This window comes from Pteropus vampyrus, unplaced genomic scaffold (genome assembly GCF_000151845.1).
Source record: "Pteropus vampyrus isolate Shadow unplaced genomic scaffold, Pvam_2.0 Scaffold699, whole genome shotgun sequence".
Lineage (NCBI taxonomy): Eukaryota > Metazoa > Chordata > Mammalia > Chiroptera > Pteropodidae > Pteropus > Pteropus vampyrus.
In genome coordinates, this window is record NW_011889480.1 from 16,755 (window position 1) to 28,826 (window position 12,072).

General features: G+C 36.1%; 2 protein-coding genes across 2 annotated transcripts; both read right to left on the reverse strand.

Moving 5' to 3' along the window:
* Positions 1–2,934: 2,934 nt before the first annotated feature.
* LOC111733931 (zinc finger protein OZF-like) lies at positions 2,935–4,464 on the reverse strand. The gene has a single exon (XM_023526079.1). It carries the CDS (start codon positions 4,462–4,464, stop codon positions 2,935–2,937), a length of 1,530 nt encoding a protein of 509 aa, XP_023381847.1.
* Positions 4,465–4,549: 85 nt separating this feature from the next.
* LOC105309233 (zinc finger protein 560-like) lies at positions 4,550–10,783 on the reverse strand. Its single transcript, XM_023526080.1, has 6 exons — positions 10,743–10,783; positions 10,199–10,230; positions 9,422–9,548; positions 5,528–5,668; positions 4,887–4,969; positions 4,550–4,621 (listed from the first exon to the last, which is right to left on the reverse strand). The coding sequence occupies exons 1-6, from the start codon at positions 10,771–10,773 to the stop codon at positions 4,550–4,552; spliced, it is 486 nt and encodes a 161-aa protein (XP_023381848.1). The 5' UTR covers positions 10,774–10,783.
* Between the last annotated feature and the right edge of the window lie 1,289 nt (positions 10,784–12,072).

Below are 12,072 nucleotides of genomic sequence, written 5' to 3' on the forward strand. Positions count from 1 at the left end.
TTACCTATTAGGTATCCCCCAGATAGATTGGTTAAAAAAAAAATCTGTTCAATATCTCACAGCAGTTACTGGGTCACTTCAGATTGCCTCGGAACCATCAACGAGTAGTTCGCCTTTCCTCTGGATATTGAGGTGCAAGGATGGGGAATCTGTCCCCAGGAAGGGCAGGTAGACCAAGTAAAGCAACTGGACTCCTAAGAAGGATCATTTCTGGAGACTTGGTCGGGTGTGCTGTTTCCTGAATAGAGCTATTGAGTAAGGTGGTCAAAACGCCACTGAGCCTATTTGCAGTCTCGGAGGCCTTTGGGCCTCAATTCCCAATTCTCCTCATTAGCCAAATGTGTACTATCATTTCTTACCCAAGGCAGTTCGAATCCTTAAAGAGCACAGATCATAGAAGAGAACTCCTAGATGACTGATATGACATTCTCCTCCTACATGTTTCCTCTCATCTCCAAGGAATCTCATTTTTGAATTCTTGAATCTGAACTTAAGGGAACTGGTGGGCTTCTCAGACCAATTCTCAGCTTTCTCTGATCAGAGATTATCACCAAAGAATTAGAGGACAGGAATAGTGTTTTGTGCCCACAAGAACAGAGACTCAGAAATGTATCATGGAATCATCTTCACCAAGTCACTCTTAAGAAAATTTTCTCTTTTCTTAAAGTCCCTTTATGAATGAGATTAGTACTACTGTAGAAAAGGGGCAGCAAAAAAACCAATTTACTAGTTACTTGGGCAGGCTTTTAGAGGTCATCTTAAAAATAGACACTAGAACCAGCACTCTTAACGGGATCACACACACACACACACACACACACACACACACACACACACACACACACTAACGTAAAGGAAACAGTTAATTGATTCCATTAACATTGGGAAAATCTGAGAATTATACAGGAACTCAGTACTATTATTGCAGCTTTTCTGTAAGTGTAAAGTAGTTTGATAAAAAGTTTTTAAAAAGAAAAAAATCAAAGTCAAAGGTTTAAATTAAAGTATGGGACTACTAGTCATTAAAACAGCCAAAATGAAAAAGATGAAAATATTAGCTAGCAGAAATGTCTATTGTTTTCCAAACTACTTTGAAAAATTAATACTAAATAAATGTGACCATATGTATTCCCTGTGACCCATAAATTGCACTGCTAAATATACTCAACAAAAGTATGAACCATGAACCAAAAAAACATGAACAAGAATGTTCACTACAGAACTATTTATAAACTACCCCAGCTATAATCCAAATGTCCAAAAACAGTTGAATGAATTGTGCATACAAAGAAAATTATACAGCAATGACAGTAACTCCCACTAAATGGAACATAGATGGATCTTGTAAATATGTGGAGCAGAATGGGAACAAATGATAATATATGACATCAGGTACAAGGATGCATATAACTCTGTATAAATATACTTAAAAACATTGAATTTTACTCTTCAAAAAGGGTGAACTTTATGGTATGTAAATTATCTCAATAAACTGTTAAAATGCGTATGATTTCATAGATTACATTCTGGTAGTAGGAATCAAGACAATTAGTGATTTAAAGAAAGAATTAAAGGATAATTCTTGGGTACTGATAATCTATTTTGACCAGTGTTTGTGGTAGTCAATACAGTTGTTTTTTTTTATCTTGTAAAACTTCATGGAGTTATACAGTTCTGTACATGATAAATGTAAACAACAACGTGTGTCATTAAGTTCAGAATCTCAAGAATTAATCATCCACAATTTTTGTAGGAGGATTCATTATGGACCATGTGTCAGGAAATAGTAGATCAAGAGACATGAAGTTTATATATATGATTTATAAACACAATTTAAAAGTTTTTATTTTTATTTTTCAATTAGAATTGACATTATTTTGTATTAGTTTCAGGTGTACAACATAGCGGTTAGACATTTATAATTTACAAAGTGATACCATTAGTCTAGTACCCACGTGGCACTATAGTTGTTACAATTATTATTGCCTATATTCCCTATGCTGCACTTTATGTTCCCATGACTATTTCATGACTACCAATTTATAATTCTTAATCTTTTCACATTTTTCACCCAGCTGCCTAACCTCCACTCCCATTTGGCAGTCACCAGCTTGTTCTCTGCATCTATGAGTCTGTTTTCATTTTGTTTGTTCATTTTGTTCCTCAGATTCCACATATAAGTGAAATCATATGGTATATGTCTGTCTTCTAACTTATTTAGCAAAATATCCTCTAGTTTTATCTACATTGTCACAAATGGTAAAATTTCATTTTATACAGCTGAGTAATATTCTAAAAGCTTTATCTAATAGGTAAACATCTATTAAACACACATTCCTATACCAAATAATATTTTTACCTTATATTCAATTTTAAAAACTGACATGCCATGGATTATTTTGGTTAGTAATTGCAGTCAGTTGGGAGTAAAAGAAACCTTCCTCCCACCACCACAACACACACACATACACACACATTGAAAACATAGTAACTTAATACATTAGGTGTTCATTTTTCTCAAGTAGCAAGTCTTAGATACTAAGTTATTCTCTTCAGTGTTGAACTATTATAAATCTTCTAAGGGATGATTGATGAATAAAGGATTTCTCATGGCCATTGCATAACTGATGTTTCTCCCACATACACGTTATTCAGAGGCCTTCTCACATTTTTAATTATCATTATTAGTACTTTTATTTTTTAAGGAAATAAAAAATGATGAGGCTCCACTTTCAAGGTCTGTATTCATACAGATAATCAAGATCAAGTCAGTTTTTGTCCTTCTGCTGCTCCAAGGTTTCTGTCCTTCCTGAGTTCATCTTAGGACTTTCTCATATTCTTTTCACACCCAGTTTTTCTCTTCAGTTAGCATTTGCTTGTATGTCTTGAAGATTGAGAGTTCAATGCTGTTCCATATGAATATCATTAGAAATTTTATTCATTATGAGTTTTCTCATGACACCGGAGGTATAAGAGTTTACTGAAAGCATGCCCACAGACATTGCATTGATATGGTTTTTCTCCAGTATGTACTCTTTTGTGCACAGTAAGATTACACCTCACACTAAAGGTTTTCCCACATTGATTACACTCATAGGGTTTCTCTCCTGTGTGAGTTCTTATGTGTATTGTAAGAGATACATGCCTCCGAAAGGCTTTTCCACACTCGCTACACTTAAAAGGTTTCTTTTCTTTGGTGTGATTTTTCATATGTCTCCTATGAGATAAGAAACCACTGAAGACTTTCCCACATTCCTTACATTCATATTGTTTCATTCTTGTGTGTATTTTCTCGTGCAAAATGAGGAAAGATTTTACTCTGAAGGCTTTTCCACATTCATTACATGTAAAGGGTTTTTCTCCAGTGTGAATTCTCACATGTTCTTTAAGGCATGAGCGATCCCTAAAGGATTTCCCACAGTCACTGCACTTATAGGGTTTCTCTCCAGTATGAGTTTTCTTGTGCACAATAAGATTAGAGCTCATTCGAAAAGTTTTCCCACATTGGTCACACTTGTAGGGTTTCTCTCCAGTATGTATCCGCAGGTGTGTCTTAAGGGATGACTGACTACTTAGTACTTTTCCACAGTGGCTACATTCAATGGATTTCTCTCTAGTGTGAATTCCCTTATGTCTCGTAAGGTATGCAAAAATACTAAAAGTTTTCCCACAGTCATTACATGCATAGGGTTTCTCTCCAGTATGTATTATCTTGTGCATGGTAAGCCTAGATCTCCTAGTGAATGATTGGCTGCATTGATTACATTTGTAGGGTTTTTCTCTTAAATGAATTCCTTTATGTTGTGTGAGAAGTGAGCTATCTCTGAAGGTTTTTCCACAGTCATCGCATTCATAGGGCTTCTCCCCAGTATGAATTCTTTTGTGTCGTGTAAGGTAAGAACTTGAGCTGTATGCTTTCCCGCACTGATTACACTTAAAAGGTTTTTCTCCAGTGTGGGTTCTCATGTGCAACTTAACGGATGAGCGGCTTTGTAATAATTTGCCGCACTGACTACATTCAAAAGATTTCTCTCTAATGTGAGTTTTTTCATGTCTCTTAAGGTATAAGATTGAACTTAAAACTTTCCCACAGTCACTGCATTCATAGGATTTGTCTTTTGTATGTTGTCTCTTGTGTTCAGCTAAGTAAGAGCTCCTGATTAAGACATTTTCATCTTTTTTACATGCACGAGATTTTCTCCCAGGAAGTATTCTCTCATGTGGCTTAAGAAGTGAACGATCTCTGAGGGCTTTTCCAGAGTCAAGGCATTGATGAGGTTTCTCTCTAGGATGAATTCTCTTATTCTGAGTAATGCTAGATTTCTTGCTCAAGGCTTTAATAGTTTCATGCCCTTCGATGAGTTCATCTTCATGAGTTTGCTCCTGTTGATTAAAATGTGAGTTATGATCACAAGACACCATATTCAACATACTGAGAATCTCTCCCCACATAAATTCTAACATGTCTAACAAGCACTTTATTGGCATTAGAATTTGTTTAACATTTTCTTAGTGAATAAATAATTTCTGACTGCTTAAGTTTATCAGCTTAATCGAGTAAGCTGAATGCTATACTAGATGGCTCCATCGGGGTCTCTTCAGTAGTTTTAACATGTAATTGCTTTAGAGTGGATTATATTTTAAACATATAATATCTAATCTCCATTATGAAAATATTTACTTTGGGGATCCTCTGTAACCATTTTTGGTGCTTGGTTGTGAGTTTCTTTCCAAGTTAATAATATTTAGAAAACCTATTTTCTTTTGGTGAGACAAGTGTGAGTTAATTGCCTCGAATTACCCTCTAGTTCTTGTGCTCCTTTTCTATCACACGGAGTTCTGGCTTCTAATGTGCAGTTTAAGAAATTATTGCATGTGAATCTTACCTTCTTCTTGCCATTAAGTGTTTCTTTCTTCAAAAAATCTTGTTTATGTCGTAAATGTTTGGTTTTCAGGAGAATTATCCCATCTGAATAAATTGGGGGAAAGTAAGTTTTGGAAAAGACATGGTGAGAATATGTTGATAAAAGCAGTAAAGCTCACAAAACCTGTCTTTAACAAACGGGAAACATAACCTCAAAATGCTAGATTAGGAAATATGGGAAGATGATGATAAAAAAGTAAGGCCCATGTGGATTTCTTTTAAAATTTGACCCTAAACTTAGGAAGACAATGTGAAAGAAAAATGTATTCATAATCAAAAGAATGATACTTAATTGGTTTAGTATTTTATGTAATTTACTAAAAATGGTCCTATAATAATTGAAAATTATGTTGACAGGAAAGGGTTATTATTATATATGCAAAATAGGAAGAATTAGACAGTTATTCCAAATGTTAATATTAAAGAGCAAGACATATCTTTCAGAGCACAGAGAGTATGAAATGATAGGTAAAAAGTGCAAGACTGGGGAAAATTAAAACTACACGAGGAAGCTTACATCAAATAATTTCTGCTTTCTCCTTAAACTAAAAGGATATTTTTTAAATTTCCTGATTGACATTTCATAATGTAACTTCTCCTTACTCCAACCAAATCTGGTAGATGAAACATTCATATATGCCTGGTAGTCACCTGAATAAGTATCTTGGTGACTTCTCTCTACTGTCTCCATTTCATCTTCTCGCTCCATCTTGGCGATCAAAGCGGGTTTGCTGAATTGATGCCCTATAATAGAAAACAATACATGCGAGGACCATGCAGTGTACAGAAAAACTACCATCAAATTGCAACAACTTGGCCTTTTGAGGTTCTGAAGATCCACAAGTGTGACTTTAGGAGCAGCAAAAATGATTATAACAAATTTCTAATGAACAAAAGCAAAAGTAAAGCACTTGAGAGCTTGACTTCTAGAATGATAGAATGAGGACCCTGGTTAACTCATCCTCCCACTAAAACAACAAATGAGCATAATAACTAGAATCAAGTACTTCAGAACTCTACAGATTAACCAAAGCCACAGAATACATTGAAAATTGTCTATCTAAAAGAAATTCTGAACCTTGGTAAGAGAACATTTTAACTTGAAATTATTCTTAGCCCTTCTCCCCAACTCCACAGCATAGAAGCCAAAAATCAGCAGCCTTGCAGTCAGCAGAGGGGTTTGACCTTTTTAGGAGTGATGGCAAAAAAAAAGAGACCATCCCTAGGACACAGTATTTTTTTTCTCTAAACTTGCAGCTTCCTAGAAAATCTCTCTTCTCCGTGTGTTGTGCCTGTTTGATTTTACTCAGAAAAAAAGCTCTTTCCCCACCCCCAAGGTGTTACCAAAACAATAGTAACATGCCAGTAAGATACTTAAGGCTGTGATTTCACTAGGGGAAAACAAGAGACTAGCTGGGAATTTGAAAGAAAAACTAGGCAACAACAGAAAAAATTTAAAAGCTCCAGCAAGTTTGTGGGGCTCTAAAAGACTGTATGCATGAGTGAGGCTGTGCACATACGAGAAATATGTAGAAAATGATAAGTCCCAAGTCGCACTTAGTAAACTTTCAAGATCCAGTCCAAGCAGGAAGTAAAAGCTATCTTATAAGTTGCTTGAGGCTTAAGGGTGTGACTTCTCACATAGATCCCTTTGGCAAAGGGTGGAAGAGATATAGGGAAAGCATTAAAAAAAAATCTTTTAACCAATGATTGGCAGACTAAATTATAATGACCAATATATACCGCTAAGAAGCAAGGCTTAAAAATAAAAATAAGTACTTAAAATAGAAAACTAGCAGGAAACCGTGGCTGCATACTGCAGAGAATACAGAATTTATCTGTATTCACAAACAAATAATTACCAACAAGAAAACAAATCTTGATGGCAGATGGATCCAGTACTAGAGTTGGTAAATTATCTAAATGCCCAGGTTTCAAGAACAACAACAAATGAGACATGCAAGTAAACAGGAAAATATACATCATATGGTAGGGAGAAGCAGCCAATGTCCCTTAAGGGGCCCAGATAAGTAAATGAGGTTTTAAAATTACCTATTATAGATATACTTAATAGACAAAGACAAAAAACTGGTCCCCTAAGATTAGTTTAATAAAAGAATGTTAATAAAAGAATGTCCACTCTGGCCACTTCTAGTCAACATTACTCTGAGGGCTCTAACCAGGGCAATTGGGCAAGGAAAAAATAAATAAAAGGCATTCAGTTTTGAAAGAAAAAAAAAAAACTATCTCTATTCACAGGTGTCATGTGCTTATAAATAGAAAATTTGAAGCAATTGAAAAACCTATTAGAACTAATAAATAAGTTCAACAAGGTTGCAAGATATAAGATCGTACACAAAATATCAATTGTATTTCTATACACTAGCAATGAACATAGTGAAAATAAAATCCAGAAAACAATTTCATCGACAATAGCAGCAAAAAGAAAATACTTAGGAATGAATTTAACAAAAGACATATAACTTAGACACTGAGAACTATAAAACATTGTTGACAGAATTTAAAGACCTCAATAAATGGCAAGACATCCTATGTTCATAGATTAGACTAGTGGTAAACAGAAGGTGGCGGGGAGGGGAGAGAGAAGAGGCAGATGGAGTAAAAGGGGTCAAATATGTGGTAACAGAAAGAAATCTAACTATGGGCGGTGACCACACAGTGCAATGTACATATATGCCTTACTGTTGAATTGTACCCCTGAAACTTACTGGATTTCATTAACCAATGTCACCATAATAAAAATACAACTATAACTAACTAACTAACTAACTAAATATACAAAGAAAGAAAGAAAGAAGGAAAGAAAGGAAAGAAAGAAAAGAAAGAAAAGAAAGAAAGGGAAGAAAAGGAAGAAAGGAAGAAAGGAAGAAAGAAGGAAAGGAAAGAAAGGAAGAAAGAAGGAAAAGAAAGAAAGAAAGAAAGAAAAAAAGGAAAGAAAGAAAGAAAGAAAGAAAGAAAGAAAGAAAGAAAGAAAGAAAGAAAGAAAGAAAGAAGAAAGAAAGAAAGAAGAAAGAAAGAAGGAAGAAAGTAAGAAAAAAAGGAAAGAAAGAAAGAAAGAAAGAAAGAAGAAAGAAAGAAAGAAAGAAAGAAAGAAAGAAAGAAAGAAAGAAAGAAAGAAAGAAAAGAAAGAAAGAAAGAAAGAAAGAAAAGAAAAGTCCACCTGGATTCTTTGCAGAAATTGACAAGCTAACTCTAAAATTCATATAAAAATGCAAGGGATCCAGAATAGTCAAAACAATCTTAAAAGGAGAAACAAAGTTGGAGATATCATACTCCCAATTTCAAAACTTACTATAAAGCTACAGTAATTGACAGCATGGTACTGGCTTTAGAATAAACACATTAACCACTGAAATAAAGTTGGACTTTATCAAAATTAAAAACTTTTCTGATGCAAATGAAACCATCAGGAAAGTGAAAAGACAATACACAGAATGAGAGAAAATATTTGCTAATGTATCTGACAAGGGATTCATATCCCAAATATATAAAAAACACTCACAAGTCAATAAAAAAAATCCAAATTTTAAATGGGCAAAGGGCTTAAATGTACATTTCTTCAAAGAAGAAATACAAGTGACCAATAAACATTAAACTATACTCGACATCATTAGTTATGAGGAAAACACAAATCAAAACCATGATGAGATAGCATTTTGCAACCACTAGGATAGCTATAATCAGAGACAGATAATAATAAGTGCTGGTAACAATGTGGAGACTTTGGAACCTTTATACACTGCTAATGGGAATATAAATTGATACAGCCGGTTTAGAAAACAGTTGGACAGTTCTTCAAAATGTTAAGCATAGAGTTACCAAATGACCGAGCAATTCCACACCTAGGCAGATACCCAATATAAGTGAAAACATATCCACACAACTGTCTTACCCTCAAAAACATTGTGCATGAACATTTGTAGAAGCATTATTCATAATAGCACAAGTGTCAAAAATCCAATGGCCATCAACTGATGAATGGTAAAATGTGGTATATCTATATACAAGGGAACATTATTCAGCAATAAACAGAAAATAAATATTGATAAATGCTGTACCATGAATTAACCTTGAAAATATTATGCAAAGTGAAAAGGGCCAGTCGAAAAAGACTGCATGTGCTATGATTCATTAATATGAAATTCTCATTCCAGGCAAATCTACAGATGTAGAAAGTAGATTAGTTGTTGCCAGTGGCTATAGGCAGGGAAGGCTGAAATGTCCTGAAGGCAGGGCAATGAAAATGTGCCAGAATTAGATAGTGGTGATGGTTGCACAACTGTGATTATACTAAAAAAATTCTTTTGAGCACATTAAATGAGTAAATTGTGGTATGTAAATTATTTCTAAATACAGCTTATTTTCTTATAAGTAAAAAGCTAAAAAACTGCAAGAAACCTATAGTCTATCCCACGGGTGATAGGGGTTCACTCATGCTAGAAATAAGACAAATGAAGGGATTGTGCACATTCTTACCCAGTGAAGCCAAGTTTCTATAGTTCTCCAGCATCACATCTCTGTACAATTTTCTCTGAGATGAATTCAGCAGTGCCCACTCCTCCTGGGTGAAGTCCATGCTCACATCCTCAAAGGTTATTGAGTTCTAAAATATCAACACATTCTGTCTTAACTATCAACCAACCCCACCAATGTTCTCAGGGAGAGGATCACGGGTGACAGCACTGGGAACAAAAGACCTGTTTCATAGCAATTTCAAAATTCTGAGGACTCGCTTCATTTAATCCAGGGCCCAGTTCTCAGAATCCTTCCTTTTCTATTCATGCTCACTCCTTAAGTAATCTCACCTAGTCTCAAGAATTTAAGGCATCTCTAACACATGATGAAATATATCTCTCCACTCATAGCCTGAGAGCTTTTACAGTCTTACTCTCCTTTATCAGAATGGGCAGACACAGACCTGAACACATTGCAAAGCAGGAAACACTTGCTCCATGAAAAAATCATTTCCCACAGAGTGACCCTGTATTTTTTGAGGCTAAGACAGTCTTATATCCTTCTTTTACTTTCTCTAATAGCACCCAGCAGGAAGGATGCCTGAAAAAAAATCATAAATGGTAGGGTAGTGGGAGAATTTTGTTAGAAGTCCATGAATTACCATTGGAAGGCTCGAGATGCAGGTTGGGTTGTGAGGCGCGAGTACTGGGAGGAGATGCATTCACCCGAGGATAGAAATGTATTTTAGGAGAAAAAATATTCTTGGATCACCTGCAACCCAGAGGGGAAGTTTCTTACCTCTGTGATCCTCTCATGGGCACAGGCAGGATCTAGAATAGGCAGAGCCAGAGAAGAGAGTGACGTGAAGGTCTAGGCACATCCAAAATTACAACACCCACAAGCCTAGAGATTGCCCCACATCAACTGCATCACACATACACGTGAACATAAAGCATATTAGTGAGAGCGACCTGTCCCACCCAGAGTCAGAAAATAGGGTGCCTTGCTGCCCATAAGAAGTGGGTGTATAGTCTAATTTTCTTAGGCAAAGAAATTGAAATTTCTAAAGGTAGAGTGTTATCTTTCCCAAGTTTATAAAACAAATGGATAGGATAAATTTCCCATCCCCTAAATTTCCTTGCCCCCCCCCACCATGCACATATGCTCGTCCTCCAAAGTCCCAAAGGGCATTGATCAGTCATGAGCAAACTTCATCCATCTCCTCTCATTGCAGTCCCTCCTTCGCAGTCCTCTGTGGCTGCTCAGCTCCCTTCCTTTGTGGCGACTCTAAAGTGGAGAGACAACTCATTTCTGGTGAAAGGCATCCATCCTAGAAACTTACCAAATTTAGTGGGCAGATGTGTGGCTGCCATTTTGCAAGTCTGTGAGTTAATATGCCCAGTCAGTAACCAGGAGAACCAGGATGCTCCTCCTTTTTTTGCTTCTGTGGACCACTTCAGGCAGGGCTCTGAAATGAAATGTTAATAAGAGAATTCACAATATTTCTATTTCTCCTTTGTACCGAAAGATAACTCCGTCACAGTGCATCCAGTATGCATTCCTTTCAGATCTTGAGTCTTTGTTTTACTTATCATGTACAACCTCAAAACAATACGGTGGGTGTTCCTGACCTTCTCCATCCTTAAAGTGTATTCACCACCTTATCAAACCACATTACCCACCACTTATCAAAAATCCCAACCCCACTGAGGCACTTACTTCATTGGCTTCTCATCTGCACTGGCACCAACAGATAGACCTGACACATCAGTCATTGGCACCGGACTCCCATTTTTTATTTTGACTCCCAGCCCTGCCTTGATTCAAGATGATTCTATGTTCTTGAGCATAAACTAGCACATGTTTATGGCTTCCTTGTATTGGCCATATACCTTGAAATTATCATCTCTTGAAACTCTTGCCCTCTCCAAGGCAAAAAGTCAGACATCTTTCTCTCTGAACATCATAGCTATACTTCTACCCTGTTCACTTTTTAGCCTGTATTGATTTTATTTGCTATCCTATCTCATGGAAACTTCCAAGATATTTACCCTTCCACTATAGTGCTATTTAGAATCCTCATTTCCTTGGTACAACATATGAAATGCCATGGCTCATCACTTCATTATTTTCCAAAACCTTAAATTCTTCTCTCTCTGTCCTATTATAACACCTGCCCTGGATAATTGCAACCATCTGTGTATACCCTGCCTGGGTAAATCCTACCCAACAAATCATATGGGAAGCACTAAAAATTCAAGTTCACCTACTCTAAATGGACCCTTAACATTTAAGGAAAAGACCAACAAGCAATTTAATCTCTTAGTTGTCTAAAGATCTTTTCACAATTTCTCTATGATTTTGACTCTCACATGGTCTCAACTTTCCCTCTTCAATTACAAATGGCCTGACATCTTCCCGGAGAAATGGTAATAGTATTTCTCCTCTTCTTGCCTCTACTTCAAAAGTAGTCCCAAAACATCATGGTTTCTTTTTTCTTTCACTTGGCAAACAAAGAGATGTCTGTCTTCTTATCTAAGCCCATATCTCCTAGTTTGCTAGGGCAGTATTTCCCATTCTTTGCCTACTGACATTTGGGGCTGGATACTTTGTTATGGGGGCACCATCCTATGCATTGTTAGCATCCTTGAACTCCCCCAACTAGATGTCAG

Bases quoted from the DNA above. Each gene is read 5' to 3' on its own strand.
- LOC111733931 (XM_023526079.1), bottom strand. From the start codon at position 4,464: ATGTTAGAATTTATGTGGGGAGAGATTCTCAGTATGTTGAATATGGTG.
- LOC105309233 (XM_023526080.1), bottom strand. From the start codon at position 10,773: ATGGCAGCCACACATCTGCCCACTAAATTTG. The intron at 9,549-10,198 runs GTAAGAAACTTC...TTGATATTTTAG, and splicing joins CCCATGAGAGGATCACAGAG to AACTCAATAACCTTTGAGGA. The intron at 5,669-9,421 runs GTAAGAATGTGC...TTTCTATTATAG, and splicing joins TAGAAACTTGGCTTCACTGG to GGCATCAATTCAGCAAACCC.